At 42.7% G+C, this 26,840-nt stretch overlaps 1 protein-coding gene across 1 annotated transcript in view; it reads left to right on the top strand.

Moving 5' to 3' along the window:
* EPG5 (ectopic P-granules 5 autophagy tethering factor) overlaps positions 1-26,840 on the top strand; it is a 595,944-nt gene that overhangs the window by 125,710 nt on the left and 443,394 nt on the right. Inside the window, exons 7-10 of the mRNA XM_085629140.1 lie at positions 6,051-6,156; positions 15,646-15,760; positions 16,933-17,083; positions 26,090-26,245. Coding sequence (XP_085485266.1) covers positions 6,051-6,156; positions 15,646-15,760; positions 16,933-17,083; positions 26,090-26,245 — 528 coding nt within the window. The remainder of the gene's footprint in view (positions 1-6,050; positions 6,157-15,645; positions 15,761-16,932; positions 17,084-26,089; positions 26,246-26,840) is intronic.

The following is a 26,840-nucleotide window of genomic DNA, read 5'->3' as shown; positions in this document are numbered from 1 at the left end:
TGCTTACCAGAAGATTTTTTCTTTTTCCCAACATGAGCATCTTCTACTAACTTTGGTCCTCCAGTTGTCTTCAAATATAGTTTTTTTTTTAGCGTTTTTTGAACTCGAGATTTTGTAGGCATCTTAAATTTTGTTCACTGTTCTTCAGCAATACCTGAAAAAAACTAAAAAAAAATCCTTTATTGTATTTAAATATATTACTACATTTCTTTTCACAATAGTCACAAAACAAAATTTCTTTGCCAATTTGAATGCACACAAACTGCTCTTTTTTTTGGGCAAGTGAAAATCTCTTTTACAAACTGTCACATTATGAAACCACTTTTCAGATTTTTTAAAAAGCCCATGTCCAGAGTGCTACACTCCAGCAAGGGCAACCAGCCTTAGTGAAGCTCAATGTATTTGCATTACAGACTGAAACCTGAAAACCCCACTCGCTTCTAAATACTGTGCATGACTATACACGGCAAGCACATGGGTGTGTGCTAAGACTCTGCTTCTTCCCCCAAAAATTCACTCCCCCTTTCCATCTAATGCAACTGTGAAATCACCAGAGCAAGACGCAATAAATCTCTGCCTATAATTCCTCTATGCACACAGAGTCATGTTTTCACATTAGTCCCAAAACTAAATTTCTTTGCCATTTTTAAAGCACACTTACTGCTCTTTTTTTTTTCGGGGCAAGTGAAAATCACTTTTACAGACTGACACATTATGAAACCTTTTTTTTTAATTTATTTAATTGCACTTGTCCAAGCTGTTTTTTTCAGACCACCACCATGTGTATTCGCGGTGACTGCCTACACTCCAGCAAGGGCAACCAGCCTTAGTGATGCTGAATGTATTTGCATTACAGACTTAAACCTGAAAACCCCACTCGCTTGTAAATACTGTGCATGACTATACATGGCAAGCACATGGGTGTGTGCTAAGACTCTGCTTCTTCCCCCAAAAATTCGCTCCCCCTTTCCATCTAATGCAACTGTGAAATCACCAGAGCAAGACGCAATAAATCTCTGCCTATAATTCCTCTATGCACACAGAGTCATTTTTTCACATTAGTCCCAAAACGAAATTTCTTTGCCATTTTGAAAGCACACTTACTGCTCTTTTTTTTTCGGGCCAAGTGAAAATCACTTTTTACAATTGGAAATCACTTTTACAGACTGACACATTATAAAACCACTTTTTTTGATTTATTTAAATGCACATGTCCAAGCTGTTTTTTCAGACCACCACCATGTGTATTCTCTGTGACTGCCTACACTCCAGCAAGGGCAACCAGCCTTAGTGATGCTGAATGTATTTGCATTACAGACTTAAACCTGAAAACCCCACTCGCTTCTAAATACTGTGCATGACTATACATGGCAAGCACATGGGTGTGTGCTAAGACTCTGCTTCTTCCCCCAAAAATTCGCTCCCCCTTTCCATCTAATGCAACTGTGAAATCACCAGAGCAAGACGCAATAAATCTCTGCCTATAATTCTTCTATGCACACAGAGTCATGTTTTCACATTAGTCCCAAAACGAAATTTCTTTGCCATTTTTAAAGCACACTTACTGCTCTTTTTTTTTTCGGGGCAAGTGAAAATCACTTTTACAGACTGACACATTATGAAACCTTTTTTTTTAATTTATTTAATTGCACTTGTCCAAGCTGTTTTTTTCAGACCACCACCATGTGTATTCGCGGTGACTGCCTACACTCCAGCAAGGGCAACCAGCCTTAGTGATGCTGAATGTATTTGCATTACAGACTTAAACCTGAAAACCCCACTCGCTTCTAAATACTGTGCATGACTATACATGGCAAGCACATGGGTGTGTGCTAAGACTCTGCTTCTTCCCCCAAAAATTTGCTCCCCCTTTCCATCTAATGCAACTGTGAAATCACCAGAGCAAGACGCAATAAATCTCTGCCTATAATTCTTCTATGCACACAGAGTCATGTTTTCACATTAGTCCCAAAACGAAATTTCTTTGCCAATTTGAAAGCACACTTACTGCTCTTTTTTTTTTCGGGGCAAGTGTAAATCACTTTTACAGACTGACACATTATGAAACCACCATGTGTAACTACAACAAAAACAATTCCCATTTCTATTATTCATTTCTTAAGTTACCACATACATCCCCTCTCAAACTGTAAACTCACCTTTAAAATTAGTTAGTTGTGAAAGAAATGTGACACTCAAACAGCAGATTATCAGAGCCAGGATCTCTGTTGTGTTCACCTCTCTCCTCTCAGCAGAACCAGATAATGGCAAACTTTCCCTCTATTTTTCCACACATATACATGTAAGTTTCAAATCTCAGTGCTTCCCCCTTTTTTTCAAATGTAATCACACATTTCTATTGGTTGAAAACCAACCCTTTTCCAAAAGTACCCTTCCCCCAACTTGACTTCTGCCTAGTACCCTTCCCCCAACTTGACTTCTGCCTGCTACCATAGCAACAGCTCATGGAACACTGCTGTGTAGAGTTAGGTCAGAAGTTCGACACACAATGTTTCAATTCCACAGAGCAAGAGTGCTTGACTTTTCAAACCTTACAGCAAATCCATAGTACTGTTCTTTGGTTACACATTTTTTTGTACCAATACAAAACATGCTTCTATTAATTTACACATACAGCCTAGTTTTTATTCTAGAATGGTATGAAACAGCCAATCAGTTCTTTTTGTTTTGAAAAAAATATGTATGCCTCCATTTCCAAACTGTCTTTCTTTTCATATTGCCATTCTACTGAAAGACACCTCCTGAGTGCATCCAGTTCTCCTTTGAAGATGTTCACAGTGTGGATTGTAGGGCACAGCTATGTCTTCTGGAGTGAAAAGTTTGCAGAGAAAACAGGTATGGTGAGAGACCTTGCTTTGCCAAATGTAGACATTAAATGGATTGGTCAGAGAGGGTTAAAGTGGCACCAATTGATGCCATTGGTGAAATCCTTCATTCAAATCCAACACCCTGACCTCATAATAGTGCACTGTGGTGGCAATGACCTAGGCACTTTGACTGGGGTAGGTCTGGAAATGCTTATGAAGGACACCTTTGCACAACTGTTTACACTTTTCCCTAAAACTGCCTTTGTGTTTTCCAACATATGCCAAAGGCAAAAATGGAACTGGTCCAATCATTTCTGTCCGCAGATTGACAAAGCAAGAAAGCACGTCAACAAATCTGTTTCTGCTTTCCTCCGTGACTATGGTATGGGTGCCATTTACCACAACAACTTGCGTTATGACATGCAAGACATTTATAGAGGAGATGGTGTGCACTTCAATGATGAAGGGAACAGAGTCTTCCTCTTGAACCTTAGACTCTGCATCGGTACTTACTTGTAGGTACCACTAAAAAAATGACTTCATAAACACAACAGCTCTTTTTAGAGCTCCCTAATTTCTAAACTCTTAAATCTGCTTTTCATTTATTTATTTTTATTTTTTTTACCGTACGCTTACCGTAAGCTTACGGTACGCGTACCCCGTGATTTTTTTTAAAATCAATAAATGTTTTTTTTGTACTTTTCTGTCCTTCTTTGACCCCCTTACAAATGTTAGGGGGTCTGTAACTCTCCTCATTGCCCCCTTTCCTTGTTTTCTCTGTTTTTTTTCTGAGTGAAACACACAAAATGGCGGCCGCCGCTTCCTGGTTTCGGCCGATTCGAATGTTTACTAAGATCTATGGGCCAATCAGAATCTCCTTCGCGCACGCCATGTTTCTTCCGTACGCTTACCGTAAGCTTACCGTACGCGTACCCCGTGATTTTTTTTAAAAATCAATAAATGTTTGTTTTGTACTTTACAGTCCTTCTTTGACCCCCTCACAAATGTAAGGGGGTCTGTAACTCTCCTCATTGCCCCCTTTTCTTGTTTTCACTCTTTTTTTTTCAGAGTGAAACACAGAAAATGGCGGTCGCCGCTTCCTGGTTTTGGCCGATTCGAATGTTTACTAAGATCTAAGAGCCAATCAGAATCGCGCTCGCGCACGCCACCGTACGCTGACCGTAAGCGTACGGTAAGCGTACCGTAAGCGGGCTCAGATATATATATTGATTTAAAGGCTATTTTCTCAGAATCTACTGAACAGATTTACACCAAACCTACAAAAGGCACTTCCTTGACCTAGGGACTACCTCTCTGCCAAATTTTGAGTAATTCTGTTCAGCCGTTCGGGCTGTAGCTCGTTCTAAAGGTCCTATGGAAAAATGCATGGGAAAAACGCGTTTTGGGACCCCCCTTTTATCTCAGCCCCCGCTTGACGGATCCCCCCGAGACTTTCAGGGTAGGAGCGGAGCGTAGCGCCCCACCTATTTTGAGAAATTCGCGAGGATTCGTCGACCGGCGCCAAAGTTATTCAAAATAGAATGTTGAGGTTTTCCTATGGAAACGTGGTCCTAACTATAACTACCTACTGGCGACCGCCAGTAGGTAATGTATATATATATATATATATGTATATATATATATACATATATATATATATATATATACATCAGCATGCTCTCGCAGATTAGGATGAATCTCTCCAACAAAGGCGAGCGAAGACCCGAAAATAGTTCAAATTAATTATTTATTTTTCACCAGATATGTCCCTGACGCGTTTCGGCTGACAACACAGCCTTGATCACATCAATATATATATACATATACACACACACACACACACACCCACCCCCTCCTGCGATATAAGTATCTAATAATGTATTCTTATAATTGCAAGACTGCAATGAAAAATCACTATCGTGTCAAATGGAGAACATCTGTAGTAGCTCTTTTTGAAATTAAGAAAGCCACTTTGATTTACCATGGACTGTCCATTATATCAGATTTGGTGGTTCCATTGAGAAAACAAATTCTAGAAATAATGAGATTTTTTTTTTTGTATAACTTGTTTCTTATCCATCCCTTCAAGCACTAGCTATGTTCTTCCAAAAACTCAGAATTTCTCTTTTTATTCCTGATTAAATATTTTTTATATCCGGCATTATGTATTATTCATATTTTATACAGAAACCAATAAATCTACAGCCTTGCTCACACTGGCAATCTGTCCCTAGAGCCATCTAGTAAAAAAAAGGCACTAGTACAGCTAATGCTCAATGGGTGCTGGTTACCAGTATATGTAGCTCTTTCATATGGGCAAATATAGACCTTGATAACTCAAAGGCCTGTAATTGAGTTTATAGTAGATTACATAGAAGTTGGACTACATCCACAAATTAAGTACACCAACAGGCCATTGGATTTCATTTCTACAGGCCAGACCGTTTATAAATGAAATTTAACAAAACTCTAATACAAGTACAAAATATATGTTAAATAATAAATATCTCTATGTGTGAAAGACAGAAAGAATAATTTCTTTTGACAGAGTTTGTAGGTAAATGCACTTTTTCCTGTAGATTGCTTCCCTGGTATGTGGTTGCATAAGGCGTATGTATCTTTGTCAGGATTAAACCAATCACCTGAATGTTTCGACCGCAGTTACTACTGGTGTTCCTCTGATACAAAGAATCAACTTCTATTGTTTCTGTGAAGTTAATGGGCTATTCATTCTGCCACACTCAAACCTTTCTACCAATAGGTCAGTTTGTAAATAAGGAATCGGAGTGGATTACAAAACGATCTGCCTAATAGATATTAATTAGGGATGTATACATTTGTAATGTTAGAAATAATAATTAAGATCTCAAATTGCAATGGGCAGTAAACCACCATGTTTGTTTTTGTATTGAAAATTGTAAAAAAAAATGTATACCAGGCCTATATCCTTTAAAGAAACTGGGCTGCTTCTGTGGGAGCAGGCAGTGGTCTAGGTCTAGTGTGAATCAATTTCTAACTTTTCAGTGTTTGCAGTCAGGACTACAGTCACAAACCATTGATGCAAACTCGCTAGGATTTATTGAATCAGTGGATTTGCGACCTTTAAAATCTGGCCCTTGATTAATTAATGAAGAGGTTGTGAATCAAGGTTGTGTTGTCTTTGGCGGCAACACAGCTTGAATCGAATGTTATCACAACTTTCTTTTATTATGTTTCACACAGAAACCGTGCAAACTTTTTGTGTCATATGAAGCCAAGTGAAAAGAAAAGCTCCACGGCTGGGAATGAATCTGGAAATTGGACGCTGGTGGATGAGGGCGGTGAAGAGGTATTGTTTAACTTGTCCTCTCTGCAAATGTAGGATACATTAATATGGCATGGCTGCTGGAAAGAAGGACACATTATCATAAGCATCAATTCATTGTCAGCAAACTGGAACCCAAGTACAATGTTTTTTTAAAACAAACGTATTAATTCATTTGATACTTTTACTACTACTCGTTGCCGGATGTAAATTGTATGTATTATAATATTTAAGGTATATGAGCAACATTTTAGGTACATTGGCAAATAGTGCCCATGGATTTCATCCAAAACGATTTGGTCCACATCTGTCTATTTGTGAGGATTGTGATGTAATATATGGTATGGTTGTGTGACCTTACCAGGTAATACACTCAGAAAAATGTCTTGGGTCAAGTCATGCTTGTTTGTAAAAACTTCAGTCAAAATCCACCAGAGTATTGCGGAGATATAAATGTTAAAGTAAAACTTAAATCTCAAGTTTTTAGTCCAAACAAGCATTGGTAAATGTAAAGTCTAGAAACTTTTGAAAAGTTTGAAAGAGTTGTATTTGCCTACCCCAGCTTGAGTGGGACGACCATATCCGGGAGGTAGCAGTTCAGAAGGGCCACTAAAGAGTATTTGGATAATTACCTAGTCACTAAAGCATTCTCAAGTCAGTTCTACAATTTACTTAAATACAGCAGTAGACTTTAATGGAGTGGCCCTGATGCTGGGGATGCAGTATGTTGAGGATGTTCTGGGGGCTGCACGGTTGATGGGGGTATCCTTGCCGTTAATCCTCGGTCCACAGATGAGGTGGGGCAATTTTAGCAATAGAGGTTGGGCCCCTCAGCCACTGGGGGGTGGCTGTGATATGTGAACCAGAGTGAGTTAAAACTGATTAGGGAATGTCAATCGGCCTTTGATATATAGACTTCCCTACCAAATTAAAAAACACAGAATAGGTTAGTGCTACTGAGGGGTTATGAAGTACCCAAGTAGCTCAGTGTTTATAAGTGAGGTAAAATCAGGTCGATAGGTTTCGCGTCTCCATGGTCTATAAATGATCCATGGCACTTCTTCAGGACCAAAGGGGTAATAGACCTACCCCACACTCAAATAATTACAAGTGGTCCCCCTCTAGAAGGGAGGAACCTACTTGTTCATAATTAAAATGGTCATCCAACCCAATGAATCGTTCGGTTAGTGCCTCAGTCAGTCAGGGTAGAGGTGGCATAGCACCAGCCTGACGAGAAGTACCCACCCAATGATGAAGCATGACACCCCTAGGGGTGTGTGAGGGATACAAGAGACGGTCCTAAGGACTGCCCTGGATGCCTGTACAGGATCCTATACATCTATCTTTAGTCTTTTTCCTTCAGGAACAGTTACTCCCCATTTGACTTTATGATAATCTCGGAACATGGGTACAGGACCTTTATTTGCTCTTAGTCCCCCCCCCTCTCTTTTTTTTTATTACACTGGTTCCAGGACATCAGCCAACTGTCACTATTTGGGTGTGGGGCTCATGAATATCTTTTACTCGAGCCAGGAGTCACAGGTGCAGTCCACTCTTCACTAGCCCAAGGTGCGGGAGGTGCAATCCAGCGGATGGTGCAACCTCTCTTGCCAGGTCCAGGGGTCAGCAGGGTAGTCCCTACATAGTCCTTTCTCCAGTTCCGGTGAGATTTGAGGCGCAGTGACAATGTGTGTGGCATCTAGCAATCCGAGAGTGCACTATTCTGTCCACTCCCAAGATGTGTGAACCCTTCTTTGGATATTAGGAGCTACACACCCATGTGAAAATCGGTTTGAGCACTGGTCTCCTCTCCCTGTCCCTGCTGCCAGCCTGTCTACCTGAACAAAAGGGAAGCCCTTCTGGAGTGTGATTGCCATTTTCCCACCAAAGGCAGCTTTGCCTTTGAAGCTCACCTTTTCGGTCCACACCGTGAGTGGCTTCCTGCAAAAGGAGGCGGGTGGGGGGGGGGTGTAACACCTCACTCTGTAGCAGGCTACTATTGTTCCTGAGCCTGGGAGTCATTCATGTTCACACTGCTCCCCAGGAGGGCAGAAGGCTGTTGGGTGGCCTGCAACCATGTGAGGCCACTGAACAACTGGGTTACAGAGTGGCAACTTTCTAAAAGTTGCTTTTCCATAAACGTGACATTAAATTCGATTTGGGCATCTTGTGGATATCTGGAAAATCTGGCCTTTGAGAACAACATGGTTACCATAGGTTTAGATAAAACTGGCATCAAGAAGAGGTTCCTATAGTCACAAGCTGACGACTGAAGCTGAGCTAAATTTTCACAATGTCCATGTATAAGATTAATTCAAATATAAGGCACACAATATTTCTGATAGAGACTACTAGCCACAGAGTCCCCACCTTTTGAATATTCCCCATGCATCAGAATGGATCCGGAAACTTTTCCACAGGATCTCTGTGTGCCGGTACGTGGAGCCATGTGCCTCTGCACTAACGCTGTTCCGCTCCGGAAGTGACATATGGAGCTTGTATAGGCACCACTTCTGCTCGCTGATCTCAGTCCCTTTTTTTTGTGCCACCAGACACCGATCCAGAGCTTCTCACTTCTCTCAGAGACCAATACTGCAACAAAAATATTTTTCAGTGTGCTAGGGATATCGCCATCAAAGATGAAACGTTTTAAACCCTGTAAGGACTGTCGGAAACAGACGTATGTGACAGATCCTCAACAGGTATATCTATGTTGTCTGGGTTCAGGCCATGACTTCAAGACCTGCAGAGACAGCACATTGATGATCCTGAAGGCTATCAAGGAACGCAATGCAAAACTTTATGTTGCTAAGCTCAAGAAGTTGCTGTGTCGGGACTGCTCCAAGTCGAATTCTCGATGCCATTCCCACAGTTAGTGGTACTGCTCTGGAGGTTGTCTTTGTCACACTCCAAGCCCTCTCATAAAAATAAAAAACACAAGAAGTCAAAGTGGAGTTCTGCTTCTGTGCTCCATCTTTACTTCCTCTGACGCTCCTTTGGACCCAAAAGAGCTGAGAGGCCCTCCACCTGGACTACCTCAGGCGAGTTCTGCCTGATCATCAGCTGAACTTTGAGTCACTCCCACCCTTGGCTCCAGTTCCAACGCTGCTCAAACCCACATCAGATCCAGGTACCCAAATGCCAATGCTGACCACGCTTCCCAAGGAGGCGGTTCCTATTATCCTCCAACTTGGGCCGACTATAAACGGCTCGGCCTAACACTCATCCTTCAACTGAATGGTTCCATTAATAGAATAAACAGTAAAAGGGCAGATTGGACCATTGCCTTTTACCTTTCCCAATATAGATCTTTTGTTTTTTACGTTTCCCCTGGGCTTGCAGAAGCATGAAAAGGCATGCCTAAGTGTTTTTCTCGTAATTCCAAAAGATTAATCAATATTTGCAAATGTTATGAGAAATGTGTCTCCTTCAAATAGATCTAGCCTGGTCTACATGTATCATTCTCTAGGACAAGCAGCAAGATTAGGTGATAAATAATTTAAGACTAAGGATTTAAAGTGATTCATGTTTCTGGTGTAAACCTCCAAATTATTGGCTAAAACCCAATTGAATTCTGTTTTATTAGCCACAGCTTGCCTATTTATCTAGTCCATCTCCAAATCTTTGTAGAAGTTTCCACAATGGTGGCTTACCAATTTGTTTAGGATCAGGGCATGAAAGACAATATTTGCTATTTTCTGCAATAGATCCTGCCCACATTTGTTCCCTTTAAATTTATTTCTTAAAAGCAGGCTACATAGACCTTAAAATGGCACTGTTCAGCAAATTGTCCTCCTCAAATCTTGAGTTGTATTCCTCTTGTCATTGTATACGATGACGGTTACCATTTGCTGGCTTATCATAGTAACCTTTAAAGACTTATTGTACAGTCAGCGCGCTAACTGTCATTTCAATGTGGATGGAAACTGTTAGACTTCTTTCGGCTCAGGATCTTCACTTATGCCAATTCTTCGAGCATTAACATACCCCCTGGAAAAGAACGCATGCATTCAAAGTCAACAAAAATTACTCAGAAAACAATTTACTCTTCATACATTTCCTTCCTCCCTCCCTTCAGAATGCTAATTGGAGAGGCTGCTATTAAATGCCTTCCATCTCCTCTAACTGTGATTTATTGCCATAAACCCAACCAATTGATTCCAGTAATCACAGATTGTGACTTGGAAGGGATTCCTAGCTCCCTGTTGCTCAATCTTGACAGGTGTATGATTCTGAATTCGAGTGAGCATTCTTTATCGATGGTAGACTCTGTTTCTGTGAATACTGGGATTGGATACTGGGTCTGCTTGATCACAGATTGCAACACTGTTCACTCTCTCCCTTCAGGATAACTTCCATAGTTGTCAGGCTTCCACCACTTGACTCTTGTCTAGATGATTTGCCTTATTGAGGTTCCCATCATTCACATCCCATGCCTTTCCTCCCCTTAACATTAAAGAACCAGGAGAGCCCTGCCATATTATGGATACATTGCCGATTGTTTTTTTGTCTTTGAACTTTCTGATTAGTCGGAATCAATGGTTTCAGTGCTGTGGCATTCTTTTTTTTTCAGATGTATTCTTTTTTTGTGCTGAACTTTGTTTACTAAAAATTCTTGATAAATCTACACATGAAGACCTTTGAAAAGTACATACTCTAAAGCACAGAGGTTATCTCTTTGAGGTGCACCCAAACTTCAATATTGGTGGTGGAGCACTCAGAGTGTTGGCTTTTATCCCAACCCCTGACTCGGTCCGAGTGCCCTCCTCATAAGACCTTCAGGTCAGTGCTCGCATTCCCAGACTGTTGCTGACTTACTGCTATGCTGGCCTTCCCCCATAGAATAATCCACAATCCAGTTTTGCTGGCGGGCTTCTGACCAAGAGTCTCTTGTCGGGCTGTCCTAATAAACAATTTCTACCTACATCTCTGACCATTATGTGCAACATTCAAGGCCAGGGGGGCCGTACATGCCATCAGCCCCACTCAATTGCAGTAATTTCTGCTCTCCATTTTCACCATGAATACAATGATATTCACTAGCCACTTCAGTAGATTTCCCGTCTTTGACTGGCTCATCTTTTAGTTTGTTGGTGAGCCTCACCTATAAGCAGACACAGCATGAGGTACTGACATTTGTGGCATTTCTTCCTTACCCTTAGTAGCAGCATCTGCAGTGGAGTTACTGGCTTAGTGTAATTCTTGTGTACTCATAAATGCCTTGTTTGAATAGGTCCTCATGCTGAGAAGCTTCACAGTCCACACCAAGGGTAGCATTTCTAGTGTGAAAACAGCTGTTAATTATGTATAGTCATTTGTTTTTTAACTTTTATATTAAAGAAAGTCTCTCCTTTTTACGAGAAAGTCTGTTTCTCATGAAAACAAATAAATTTTGCATGTTTCTCTTATCCCACCAATATTTTGGCTTACTATCTGTCAGTTTCACCTGTGTCTACTCCACAAGTAACGCATGCTTTGTCTGCGGTAGTCTGTCCTGGGTCAGAGTCCCACAGGAGAGGTGTTAATTTGTCATCCTGCATGGCTGCGTCATGAATATTGCCTTTCATTTCCGCCACTGACCTGCTATCCGACCTACGTTTTACAAGAAGGAGGTATTCATTACTACAGGTTTTTGCAAGTATGGTGAAGAACATAGTGTTTATTTGACTTCGCGTCAAACACACTAAAGGTGATGGGAGAAATGCTTGAAACACTGGCAGTCACTTGGGGTAGAATTCCAATCCATTGTTCTTTTGCTCCACATGTCACCTCAGTTTGGATGAAGCTATATGCAAATCAGTATTGACCCTGCCCCAATACAAACAGTTCAACCTGAATTGTCAGGCCAGGTCCTTCCTGAACCGAATTCAAGCAACAGAAGAACGGTTTCGTCCTGATTTGGGTCTCATCAGTTCTGTGTAGCTTGGTTTCAGTGATGTGGGTCCCATGTTCACTGTGCCATTAGAACCTAGCTACATAAGCAAATCCCACCTCTAAACCCAACAAATCCAGCCCTTGGTGGGCCCAGTGTTTAATTCTATCACAGGGAAAGCATGTCCTATTGAGTTGAGTGTGATTGCATCTCAGCCGCTGCTGACTGATTTTTAGTGGGTTTGTCCACTTACTGTAAGGACTGTAATAAAGTTCCTAAGTATGGTGAGACTTGCATATTAATTGTGACACAGGCCAGAGTAGATGTGTCCACTCCAAGAGTGCTTCGTGGGGCAACGGTCACAACAACCTGTTGCTTGGCAGACCTTTTTTTGGACCCACTTCCACAGGTAACCATCACCACCTACTCTTCACTCACCGGGTGGGTGCACATCTTGCTAATATGACTGTCCAAGGTGCCTGGAACTGTCATCATCAGTGTAAATGCATAAACTACCTGGAACTACTGCCCACCTGCCTAGCCCTCAAAGCTTTCTTGAAGCTTGTCCAAGGCAAATGAGCCCCAGAGAGACGCACAACATAATGGCCATGTACTACATTCAGAAAAAGGGTGGTCTCACTTCCCCCAGCTCTCCATGCACCAGGCAATCTGCATCAAGATCCATGTGTTAATGGAGCACTTTACAGGGATGGATACGGAGTCCTATAGATCTGGCAAGCAGGAAGCATCAACAAGTTCTCAAGTAGGAACTCCACCAAAATATATACTTCTATCAGAAGAAAACCACAGCAATCAACGCGTTCATCACCCCAGAAAATGCAAAATACCAACGCTTCAGCTCCGGGTAGCCACATCCACAGTCCACATATGAACTGTTGAGGGATATTTACCTACACTTTCCTCCTTAACTACTCATCCTGTGCTTAGTGAGGTAGATTGATAAGGTGTCCATGATCATCATTCTAGGAGCACCTTCCTGGGCCAGACAGCCCAGGTACTCAGTGCTCTTGTAGATGTCCATTACTCCCCATGAGAAGTCACTGATCAGGCTCAACCTTCTCACACAACAAGAGGGCCAGATTAGACACCCAGATCGCATGCTGCTCAACCTAGGCATTTAGCCATAGAGGACGTGGAGTTGATGAGTGTATAACCAAAATTAATGAAGCTCATAGGCCTACTACACATGCTGTCTTTGGAAGACATGTGTTCACTATTGCATGTCAAAACAACTTGAATCTCAAGGTTAATTTTCAAGACATTTCCATATGTCTTCACTTAGCCACTGTTGTGACAGAATAGGCAATGCTCATTGCTCTTCAATATCACCCTGTGGGTAAGGTGTACATGGAGGGACTTACCAGGGTAATGCCCCCTCAAACAGGTCCAGCCCCTGTATGGAACGGTAACTTAGTTCTCACAAGGCTTTTTGGGCCACTTTTTGAACCCCTCTACTCTTGCAATCTAATGCTTCACTCCTGGAAAGTGACTTTCTTAGTATCTATAACCTTGCTCAGACACATCAGGGAGTCATAAGCAATCACAAGAAATAAATCAAAGTCCGTGGCCAAGGTAGTCTCACTTTTCCGCATCAACCAGACTATTGAGCTGCCCTTTTTCTTTCCCTTACCACATTTCATAGCAGAAAGGGCCCTGCAAACCTCAAGTCAAGTAAGCACTATTGTATCATATTGGATGGTGGTAATCCCCTACTCCTTGGCCTTCCAGACTTCACATTGGCATCCCTTGGGGGCATCCTAAATGCAGTAGTACGACTCATCCTGGTTCCACAGAAATATGTTCACATCACCCCCAACCTGATGGAACTCCATGTGATACCCTTGCCAGCCACACCATCTTCAAATCCAGCTGCATCATTTACAAAGCAATAACAGCGAGCACCCCGCTTATATTGCAGACAAGCTCATGATCTCTAGTGGTTCTGAGCTCACCTACAGCCAGACAACCATCAGGCTGGGGACTACGAAGTGTAAAATGAGCAAATAAGACAACAGGCCTTTCCCATATATGTATTCTGGATGTAGAACTACATTCCCATATCCACCGGGACTGCCCCAGCACAGCTTCAATTTAGGAATAAGTTGAAGACCCACGTCTTTAAAACATCGCGACATCAAAATGCATTAACCATCCACAAACTGGCTTCCTCTGCTATAACTCGTTGACTTTAAGCTTGCCTTTGACTATGAATTGGACTCTGGTGCCTTTTGGGTAGGTTTGCGCTATAGAAATAATATATACATACAAAAACATATACATACATATTGACAGGACTAAACCCTTCCCCAAGACTAACCAACTCATAGTAGATTTTGCTGACTTCTACAAAAGTCACCCAATTTCCAAGGTAGGCACAGCTAGGTGGATTGCCAAACTTGCTACGCCAAAGCTAAATGTGTAATCACCATACCTTCCAGGTTGCACTCTAAATGCAAAAAGTGGGTGACATGTCTTCCCTAGATAGCATCGTATTAGCAGGCATCTTATGCAAGGCAGTGAACTGGCGAACCCCACACACCTTTACAAAGCACTACTGTTTGGACATGCTATCCCTTCAACAGCTGTGATTATACAAATTGTATTTAGAACATTGTTTGAAACATCTTCATCATCTGCCCGCTAGCCTCTGCCTAGGAAGAAACTGCTTTACAGTTAATGCCTTAGAATTAATGCAGAGCTTGTGTATCTACAGCCGTACATAATACGAACCAAAAATGTTTCTTACCCTTTAAGCATCCGTTTGTAGCATGAAGAGATGTAGATTCACATGTGCTTACCCTTCTGTTTCGTTTTCTCACTCTTCACTTGTTTAGCAGCTTGCAATGCATTAGGCACCCCATAGCAGTTGTACTGTACTCTCCACTTTCACTTCTCAACCCCCTGAGCGGACAACAATCTATGGTGGAGTTGGTGCCCATACACATCGTGTGACCTGAAAAGTTTTATTAGAAAAACAATTTGTTATATTCAACTCTAGTTTGCGGGACCATGTGAATCTACAATGCTACCTGCTACATACAGATCCTTACTAGGTAAGTAAAAATATTATTTTTAATCAAAGCAACATGATTCCGAGGTCAGAAGTCAAAGCATGACTTCCCCGATCAAACCTATTTTCAGACTTCTGTTGTTTTACTGTTGCTGTGCTCTCCTAGATCACAAACTGTCACCATATCAGGTTTGAAATATTGGTAATTTCCTGCAAAGATCTCAACCCCCCAGCAAGAGAGATATTTCCCATGTGTGATTTACATATTTACAATTTGCATTTTGTGTTGCCCTTTTACATGTTTAGTAGATAATAATTTTACAAATGTAAAGATGTAATTGATGGTATTAGTAAAAATCGCTCTTTCTTCGAATATTGAATAAAAACCACAAGTTCTGGAGGGTATTATAATTAATTTCCAATAAAGTGATTTAGCTTGTTTGTTCTTTTGCTTGTTTGTAAGAAAGTCTAAAATGTCCCAAAGCATTTGGGGCAGAGAAGAAATCCATAGCATAAAATACCTTTGGATTGTCTTTGTTCGTCAACATGTTCTTTGTGTGATGCAAATTACATGTAAATGCTAAACTGACTTATCTCTTTATGTATGGAGGATGAAGATCCCGAGAGCAGTTGGATTCTTCTTACTGAAGATGACCTGATTTCGCTTTTATCCCAGTTTCCCTTCGATGAACTTTTCAAGCATATACTTGGATTCAATTCGAAGGGTAAGTTGATGGCTCTAGAATTCAGAAAAATATGTTTCTCTTGGACTATAACGAAAACTCTACTTTACATTCTTGTGGCTTAATTGTTGATCTTAGATCCTGGAGTCCTGTGGCCAGATGCAGTCTAGACCTGCTATGAGTTTGTGGTCCTTGCATTGTGCCGGAAGTATCCATCCAGCACATCAGAGTGGTCACTTGCATGCAGTGGTACAAAGGATGAACTGCAGTGAATTCAGAGATGAAAGTAGGGAAGGGACAGCAGATCTACACCCCTGCATTCACAAGGCATTAGTATTGCAGCAACTATCTTTTAATCAGACAGGGGTCACAATGTATTGAAAGCAGCAGCACCTACTCAAATGAACATTGGTGTAGTAGGGCATACAACTGCTCATCAGACCCCTTTCTCTTACCCTTGTTGCCTGCAGCCGCTTCTCGCACTGTAGAAGCCTGTCCCCCATAGTTTCCACTTGATGAAGGTTTACAGACTCACGAGGGCAGCCATAGGCACAGTTCAATACACTCGATGCGTTCCTTGCAGTTGACAATTCCCTGGGACTTGCTCTTTTTGTCGAGACTCGTAAGAAATGGCAACGCTCACATTGTGAGTCCCAACAATATTTGTGACTCGCAATGCCAGATTAAGACCTAGCATTTTTCTTTTTCACCCCGACAGTACCTGCATTTGTCACAGCGCAGCCGTTGCAAGAGTTTGATGATTTTATTCATCAGGCCGCAAGTCTCTAGTTCCAGCCTTGGCACTTGGACATATGATATATATATAGTCATTCTATGCAAATCACATTCACTCCTGATTACCTTGTTTACTAAGTTAATACATGTAATATGAAAATCTGTGACTGTACTTTTTATGTATGGAAAAAATGCTGAAGCGTGTTCCGGTTAGTACTGTTTCTTAACATATATCCCCACACACTGTTCCACTGCCTTCTGGTTTATGTCAGATTGTCTCAGCTGGATCCAAGGCACCTTGTGTACAGTGCCTCACGTTTAAGAAGCTTTTACTGAAATTAAATGTTCCATGGAAAGTGGGCTATTACTTGCTCACTTTTTCTGACTGGTGGTGTACATTTCAATGTTGGTACAGTCTTTAAATTTTCCATACATTAACTTTTTTTTTTTATTTTCATTTCATTTGTTTGCATTTTAAGGCAGCTATACTCCTGAAAAAACTACAGCACAGGAGATGATGAAGATTTTTGCATTTGTTAATTCCTTAGTGGAGCTCCTTGCTGTCGGGCTGGAAACTTTTAACAGAGCACGCTACAGACAGTTTGTGAAACGAATTGGTCGGATAATCAGGTAAACGAAATAGGTTACTGTTATAAGCGAAGAACATGGAAATAGCTAATTATGGCTTCCCCTCTAGTCTTTTGCAGCATTTTCTGTTGACATTATAGGAACAACTGGAAGCAGAAAAATTATATAGCTATTACAGAGAAATATATATTTTGCTTCCTTCTTAATTATAAAATTCATTTTAATTTTCTCTCACACTTTCACTTGGTGCACCATTCAAATCCTGCTTATTTAGAAACTACGTGACTTTTGGTTGAAAATGGAAAACACAGGTGGAGCGTTTGAATTAGGGGACAATGATGTATTTGGCAGTGGCGGAGTGTAGAGTTCGAATTGGCGTGTACCAATTGAAACTTTGTTGAAAAAAGTCGAGGCCTGAGCCATGGAGTGGTTTGTAAGCAATGCACAGTGCCTTGAACGTGATGCGCTGTCTGATAGGGAGCCAGTGGAGGTTTTTGATGACAGTGGCTACTGAGTTATGTCTTGGGATTTTTAGAAGAAATCTTGCGGCAGTATTTTGTAGTATTTGCAATCTGTTAATGGGTTATTTGTGTGAGGTGAGTAATAAGCCATTGCAATGATCCAATTTGGTCATTATCAAAGATGCTCTAAGGGTTTTCTGAAGATGGACTGGACTAAATGGAAGAATCTTTTTTTAGCATTTTCACGGTGAAAAAAGTGGAGGAGGACAGGGCGCTGACATGATTGAAATAACTTAATTTATTATCAATCAAAATCCCCAATTCCGAATCTTGGTGACAGGAGTTGGGATAGGGCCCATCCATGTTGCCTAGCTGGACGGAGTCCCAAAGGAAGTTTGTTCTTTGAAGAGCATCCACGTGCTGACTGCATGCATGCAATTGCATAATCTGGAACATATATCTATTCTAAGTCACCCTTGTTCAGTGAGATGACGATTTGGGTGTCATCTACGTAGTAGGTCAAAGAAAAGCCTAAATGTTTGATTACACCGCCTAAGGTTGATATGTATATATTAAATAAAGGTGGTTTGAGCGCGGACCCCTCAGGGACCTCGCATGGGGAAGAGAAATGTCTGATGCTCCAGCAGCAATACATGATCTACCGTGTCAAAAGCTGCAGAGATCAAGCAGGATGAGGGCTGCCCCTCTGCCCTTATCGAGCGCCTGCTTGATCTTCTCGGCAGCCTTTGATCAGAGCTGTTTCGGTGCTATGTCCACTGCAGAAGCTAGTGGTGTCTAGGTGATCATTAAATTGGATGTGTTCCATTCATAATTTTTTCTATAATTTTTGATGGCAGGGGGAGTCAGGAAATGGGGCGATAATTGCTGGGGTCTTTGGGCTCAAGCTTTGCTTTTTTTAAATAATGAGTCTGAAAGCTTTCTTCTAGATGGAAGGAAACCTATTGGTCGAGATCATGAGCTGGAATATGGCTGTGAGCGGAGATGCAATGGTCCTGGCCACTAGTTTGGTCACACTTGGTGGGAACCAGAAGAGGTGGTTTTCAATAAGTTAGTGACCTATCGCAAAGTGGGCTGTGTGAAGTCACTGCAATTAGGCTTGTTTCCACTTACGGTAGTGGCAACACAGATATTGTCTGCTTGAAGAGAAGAATACATTGTAGACTGCTTTCACTTTGTGCAGGAAAGAATCAGCCAAAATACCACAAAAGTATTGACTGCTGGGGCTTGCTTGTTAGAAGAATCAGTAGTTAACTTGGTCACTGTTTGATAAAGTTCTTTTTAGGAGTTTTTTGCTTAATCTATCTTTTTGTTGAAGTAAGAGGTCTTTTCTCTAATGATAAGGGCTTTGTGAGTGGCTAGACAGAGCTTGTATTTAGCCTTCTCCATCTTGTTATAGTTTTTGCTCCATATTTTTCTCCTGTTTAAGGCACCTTTGTTTTTGAGCCCTTAACTCAGCTGTGAACCAGGGGGCTGATAAATTATTTCGTTTAAGTTTTCTCCTTTACTTCTTCTTGTTGCAAAAATGAGAATGAACCCTGCTTTTGTATCATCATGTATCATCATGTCTCACTTATGGTCTGCTACATTTAATAAACTGCGCTTGCAAGAGAACAAACCAATACTTTTCTTTTGCAAACATAAGTAGACGGGCGTGATCATTTTGGAATCGTATGCGGTCCAAGGACTGATGATGTATAAAGCTCTCTCTCCACTCTCTAGGTAACTGTACTCTAGGTGCCCTGTGTTTATATTCAATATGGTCTTTCTTCCATTATTACTAATAACTCCATTCCTTTTTTACTTAGTTTCATGAGCCAAACTCAGCGTGTGGACTGGCCTATTTTACCACAGGCAGCTTATCTTTAAAATTATCTGCAGAAGCCATACTATCGTCTTTTGGATCACTTTGACATTGAAATGCTCTCCAGAATAGAGAGTTAGTGGCAGATGACAGTACATTCTAAATATGACCACTTATTAATTTAAACCATCTCTATGGTCTTCCTAAACAGTAAATGAGCTACGAAAAAGCACAGAAATATATATCATTTCTAGTATCATCTCACTGGTGAGCACAATGTGTTAGATGTGTAAATGTGTATTGACGAAGGGGTGGTTTTATGAGCTACGTCTCTTAGAAATGATAGCAAACATATTTATTCATGTTCCATATTATTCTTTTGCTTCTTGGCAAAAGGAAAACTTGTAAGTTTTCCTAACCTTTGTTCTCAGCTCTCTTTTGTGAACCTTAAAATTATTTTGGTGGGTTAGTTGATAATTTAAAGCCTCTACTTAAAAACGTAACCTTGAACCCTTCAAGAGTCCAGACCTACCCACACAGAACCTCAACAGTCCAGAACTACCTACCCAGCCCTGCTCTCTCTTTTAGCTCTCAGGTTATCAAGAAATGCATTGCCTCTCAATTAATCACACATATTCAAGAAAAGTAACTTCTTGGCATTTTTCATTCTGGTTCTTCGGGTAGTCATAGCAGAGAATCTACACCGTTTATAGATATTGATGATGCTTCTGCAGCTTTGACGAAGGTTAGGACTGCCTATTCATTTAAATGGGATTAATTGAGGCATTTGACATTAGAGGCTTTTGAATTCTCTCAAACACTGAAGAACAGGATGGGCCTAGGCAGAACTGCCATGAGCTGTTTTTAGGCTTATCACGCTGCTCACCTGAGATGTTGGTATATCTTTTCATCAGTGCACTGATGACACCCAAGTTTACCTTAAATTGTAAGAATGAGTCCGTGAGTGGATGAATGGATTCCTGAGTGTAAGGATGAGTGACAGAGTGCATGTATGCCGATGTATTGAGAGCCTAACACTTACACTTGAATGACTTTCAATTATAAGCCAGACCATTTAAGTTTTGCTAATGCTTGTTACAGTTACAAGCATATCTACTTGTATGCAGCCTTAGGGCGGAGGATATTCTAGACGTCCTAGTTGAGTGCTGCCTCCTGGTTAAACATACTTGAGATGTAGTGCCTCTCTGGAGCGGGAGTCTCACATCTGTAGGTTGGTCTTGGCGATGTTGGTGTCCGGACTACACACTAAACAAGCCATGGTTGCTTCAAGGGAACGGGTACCGCAGGTATTGGTTCAGAGCGGCTACTGACGTCTTCACACTGGGAGATGGATCAGACCCTCTGGAGCATGGTGACCTCCTCCTGGGTTGCTGCTGCGTCAGTGGACCCGGTGGTCAGCAGAACGGTGAACTGGACATTGCGGTTGGTGGCTGCTCCACTTCAAGGGAGATGCTGGCTGGTTGGCGAAGTGCTGCGAGCCCTCCGAGGCTTTTGGAGGATGCACAGCGATTGTCAGGCCAGGAGAAGGCAGACAGGACTTGACGCCAAAGTCTACAGTTAGTCCACAGTTCTCGCTTCATCAGCTCTTCTTTGTCCTTTTGTTTTTTAGAGAGGCGAATCTGAGTTCCTGGTGTCAGGGGACCACCTAAATACTGAATTTAGGGGCATTCAGGGGAGTGAAGGGCAGTAGCCAATGGGCTACTTACCCTTGAGGTCACTACTCCCCCTAGATGACCAATTCCTGTGGAGAGTGTGTAAAACCCTGTTCCAGATTTCCTAATATCACCAAAAACAAGATGGTTGAATCCTTAGTTCATGGGGCACATCAGGCAGCCCACCCAACGTGTTTGACTGGCCTGGTAGTGCAATGCGTACTCGCATAGCTAATTACCCAACTTTTCTGGTGTCAAATGGGCCTCAGGGTAGGGGGTGGCATCTCCCAGGTCTGGGGGAAGCCGTGGTCGCATGTCAAAGGCGGCTGGGGCTTTGAAGTCCCTGGCCGTGGTATGCAGATTCACTAACCATCCTGCTGGAGGAGTTGATCATTCAATCAATCAATCAATCAAGGTTTGTAGAGTACACTACACACCCGTGAGGGTCTCAAGGCGCTGGGGAAGGGGGTGAGAGCAGCTCCGTTGGTCATTAGAAGAGCCAGGTCTTGAGGTCCTTTCTGAACTGGTGCAGTGTCAGGCTTTGTCGGATGTGAAGGGGGAGTTCGTTCCAGGTCTTTGCTACAAGGTAGGAGAAGGATCTAACACCTGCTCTGAAATGAGTGACAGTGGCTAGGGCGAGGTCCGCTGAGCAGAGGTTTCTCTTGGGGGCGTGGAAGGAGATTTGTTCCTTGAGGTATTGGGGTCCGGTGTTGTGGAGGGCTTTGTAGGCGTGTGTGAGCAGGTGTGAGTTCATAACACCTCCTGCCAGAGAAGGCATTGTTCCTGACCTCCTGAGGGCATTGTCTCTCACCTGCAGGGGGTCAGACGTGGCTGTGGTGGCAGGCTGGAAGGATCCAGTCAGCCAGCACGCTAGAAGATTAGTTAGGTTTCAGGGGCATCTCTAAGGTGCTCTGTGGTTGTATTATAAAGCTAGTACTGACATCAGCACATATTTATTAAGACAAGGGTTTGATACCAAACACCAGTATTTTTAGTAAAGCCATCATGCAGTTTTGGAACTAGTAATGACCAGTGCCAAGTAGATATACCTAGGATGGCTTCCTGTGCCCTCTGGTCATTGAACTAGACAGCACATGACCATATGTACTCCGGCAGATATGCCCTCACATGTAATATAATGCACCCTGTCTTAGGGCTACAAGGCCTGAAGGAAGGGGTGACTTAGATATATTACATGCAGTGACTTTGGCATGGCACACAGTGAGTGTGCCATGTCGTGTTTTCACTCATGGTCTACACCATGACAAGCAGTCTGCAATGGCAGCATGCCATTTGTGTGTGGGTCCCTTAAGATGTCTTAAGACATGCTTCAGCCCTTAGGGACTCTCTTAAGTACCCATGCCCTATGTAGCAGGGTGTAGGAGAGTGGCATCGACTGCATAGTTGCCCCCAACTTTTTGCTGATGTTTTGACTGTTTTCTGACTCTAGCCAGGCTGTGGCCCTGCTATCCAGGACCCCAGCCTACCTTCTTCCTCTCTAAACTGATGCTAGTACCCTAGGTACATACCAATTGGATACTGAGGACATCCTATCAGCCCCTTGTAGATGGTACCCTAGGTACCCAGGGCACGGGTCCCTCAGAGGCCTACCAGGGGCTGCAGCGCTTATTGTGCCACCCCTGGGACAGCCATACAAACTGACAACACCAGACCACTACTGTAGTCCGGGTACGGTGGTGCTTGCACCCCTTACAGGGATATAGGTATCCTGTATCCCACTTAATACAACACATATATCCTCATAGGTCACCCCTAAGGCAGGCCTTGCTAATCCTACAAGGCAGGGTGCTGAGATATGTGTGAGGGGGAAACCCTACCTGAGTAGGGCCCCTCTGCAACCTTCGTAAAAACTATTGCTGGGTTGTTTGTAGTGCAGCCATACCATATACTCTTAACCGCATTATAAGTAATCGGGATAGCGTGATAACTTGAGAGTGGCTGCACAGAACCATGTCATGTTTGGTGTCAAACATCATGGAATCATACCCCCAATCCAGCCATGGGAGTGAGGGCATGATTCCCCCCTGCTAGAGGGGTGATATGGTAAAAGCGGCATATTTTAGACACCAATTTAAAAGTTCACACGTAGTACAAAATGGATGCTACCTGCCACCCACACGACTCTGGCTGCCTGTTGCTGGGCAGAACTCCAGCCACGGCAGCTGGACAATAGGGATCTTGTTGCAGGGAGGTGTTCCCACCTCCCCAGACAGACTGTGTGGATTGGCACTGGGTGGGTGCACCATAGGATGTCTTTCAGACTTGCACGTAGGCTTCTCCAGTGCCTACTTCTGCAAACACCGCCTCAAACCGGTTCAGGGGCATCCTGACCCCTGCCCAGGCGGGAAAACACACAAAGGGGAGAAGGTGTAGCCACCCTTTCCCGCCTGAACTCTCATTGGTGAGCTCTGATTCAGACACTCCCCTAATCTCTGGATAAAGGTGGGTGCAGGGTCCCCAGAGCCTCAGATTAATCTTGGACTTCAAAGACTTGAACCTTCGACTTGCTGCCGCACAGCTGAATGAAGAAATCTCCCTTGGGGTAAAGGCGTTACCCCCCTGCTTGGCAGGCACCTGAAACACTGCAAGTGACCTGGTTGGAACTCCGCTGCTCCTACGGACAACGAAGACTTCTGCCTACCCTGATTTGGGTTTCCAAGCATCCCAGAGGCCAGTGAGTGTGCACAGCAAAGCTCAGCACCGTGGACCCCGTGGGTGCCGAGATCCCCAATACCCCAGGACACCGGCCACCTCTTGCACAGCACATGACCCCGACCAGTGGGGAAGTTGTGCTTTGGCCCATTATTGAGCCAACCTCTCAGCATTGTTTGTGCCAAAGGACGACGCTCCAGCCCGCTCCGGCGACCCGTGGGCTCATCTTTACGCACTCCAAATTGCCGCCTCCCGCGGTCCCTTGTCTCTCGACTGGTGGGCCCTAGCGGAGGTCAATCTTTACTTTAAAGCACTCTCCTGGTTGCTCCAGGCCTGCTCTACAGTCTCCTCGCTGGAGACCTCACTCAGACCTCGTGGGTCTGCACGTACCTGTTTTGTGATCCTTGCATGGGTTGCGGTTGCTAAGGCTAAGTGGATCCAATCCGGACACTAACACCGCAGCGACCTTCATCCTTCGTGGGACCGTCGCCCTCCAGATGCTGGCCTTCCTTGAAGCCTCCTGGACCTCGTGGCTGCCGATCCAAGCTACCCGTCTTCAACCTGGAAGCACCCGACATTGAAGGGCTCTTTCTCCTGAGCTCCCTGGTCACTGGCTAGTGACCCAGACTTTGTCCCCTTTGCTTTCAGGTCCTTTCCTTCAAGATCTACATCTTCAATCTGCACGATATCGACGACGCTTCACGCCAGCAGCAGTTCTTCACCTTTTCCCATTGAAAACGAGATTGCGACCCGACATCGAAAACGACCTATGCACCCGGCTTCCCTGGGGCAGGTAACAGTGGTACCTCGGTACTGTCGTGGGTGTGGTCCCGCCAAAAGCTTAACTCTAAGCTGCTGAACTTGAACTCCTGCTAGAAGTGTTTAGATTCTTGTAATTTCCATCCGCGACATTCTCTATAGGGTTTAATAGAGATCCCGACAGTAGTTTATACCACTGCACGCGTCTCCCGTGGGTCCCCTTCCTCACTACCTTGGGTGGTTTTGCAAGGGGCCAGCGACCCTAAGTGCCCTAGGCACTGTCTGCAGAATTGTCTTGGTTCTTATACCACTTTTTTAATATATGGATTGGTCCCCCCTGGGGCCCTATGATTCCAGTGCTATTTATTGTAACTATCAATGCTTGTTTGAATTGTATCTTTACCTCCAGCCTCATAAAGAGACTAGTGGGATTATTCTTAGAATAAATACATATATTTTATATATATACCGGTGTGGACTACTCTTTCATTTGGTCATTCAAGAGGTTATCCATGGTAAAACAATAAGCTTAACACTCCTTCAAGACTTAGCCTGAAGGCTGCTCTCCACAGCTACCATTGGGATAGCTTTCTTTAAAGGTTGTCTTTTAACCTATCACCTTAAGAGTCTAATTGGACTGGTGCAACGTGTCCCCTATAACTAGTGGACAGCATATGTGAGGCCAACTTCTCACACAGGGGTACTATTTACTGGGGCTTACAGGGGTGCTTAAGTCTATGCCAGTTGCGTTACAATTAGACATTAGAGCACTGGCACTGAGGTCTGGTTAGCAGGCCTCAGTGAACTGTCAGAGCTGAAAATCAGCATCTAGTAGTCAAAAAGGGACAAAAAGTGGGGGGGACAATTGCAACAAAATCCCAGCTTCCTACAGGAGGGCATATAAGTGAGGGAGATGGAGATCCTGATGTTAGGACTAGTTTCCAGAGATTTTACCACTGTTTCCCATTTCAACATCTTTTAGTTGATTTTTATAATATGCACAGATTTAGATTGATATACCAAACAGTGTATTTCTGGAACCGAGCCTGAATCCCTTGCAGTTGACATGGATCCTTTTTATGGGTTAAGAGCCAAGTTCGGGTCTAAGCTATTTACTCTCCTTTTGACTGCAGTTGTTGCTAGTCAATTGGAAAAAAATGGCTGATGACGGCTCTCTACTTATTGTCATTGCCTTTGGATCATGACTTCATTCTAAGCTTGCGTTTGATATTATAATCTGAAGATTTAGGCAAAGAAGTCTGAATTAAATGGCCTTAGGAGAGTGTGTGTTGTTTAGGTTGATGCCTATAATTGTATCATCCAGCTGCCATGAAAGAAGTCAATATTATGGGCCAAATATTTGGAGGTTTGAACTCGAACGTAGGCTCTAGTCCTTGGTGCAAATATGAATAAAATGCTATGCTACATCATTTAAGAGATCTGGGCTTTCATTTCAGCTTTGTTCTAAACACAATAGATAATAAGGACACTGAAAGGCGATGCCCTTCATTTCTAGTGGAGCAGAAAAGAGACTAGATGTGATGGCCATACAAGTAGGGAGTTACTTTGAGTATGCATCCACACTCACAAGACCAAAATATGGCTCATATTCAAGGCTTGCTATGACAATTCATAAGTGTTTCATTGTTCTCCATAACAGGATGACACTGTGCTATGTGAGTGATCACTGGGCCCAGTATATTTACTACAACAAAGATGGAGAGAAGAATGTGCCACTATACTCCCTAGAGAAATTGCAGCTGGAATATGATGAACTGTTTCTCAGAACTGTTCTTTACGTCCTAAAGGCTAAAAGGTAACGTCTAGAAAAATACTTTTGTATGAGCAAATGTATCTGAATGATTGTATTTAATACCACACCCCATACTATTTGTCGAAACTACTATTGCATCCCTTCTTAAAACCTGCCATTACCTCTCTTTCAAACATGGCTCTGTTTTGTTGACTGATCAGTAACTTTCCCTGACTTAAGACTTCAGCATGAGGGTCCATGACTTTCAAATATCACTCCACCCTGTGTTGTACACTGTATGTCTTTGTATGCAATTTGTTGTTTTCAAATAAGTTTTGAAAATTCAATACTGTGCTCAGAAAATGTTTATTCTTGTTATAAATCTTCTATTTGTAGCTTTAACTTGCACCATCTAAAAGATAAAATTAGAAGAATTTTGACTTTTGCTAGTTCTGAAATGCTTGCACATTATTTCATATTTGTACGTGTAAACCTCTGAGTCTGAGGCTATTCTTTAAGTTCTTTATAGTTGAAAGTATGGAAAATGCTTCCTCAGTGAAAACTGATGTAAACTCTTGTAACAAACACAATTGTTTCTGTCAGTGTGCTAACTGTAAATGTCTGTGTTGATTTGACCATTGTTTAGGTTTACCAATAT

This window comes from Triturus cristatus, chromosome 2_1 (assembly GCF_964204655.1).
Source record: "Triturus cristatus chromosome 2_1, aTriCri1.1, whole genome shotgun sequence".
NCBI classification, from domain to species: domain Eukaryota; kingdom Metazoa; phylum Chordata; class Amphibia; order Caudata; family Salamandridae; genus Triturus; species Triturus cristatus.
This window is presented reverse-complemented; position numbering and strand designations above follow the sequence as displayed.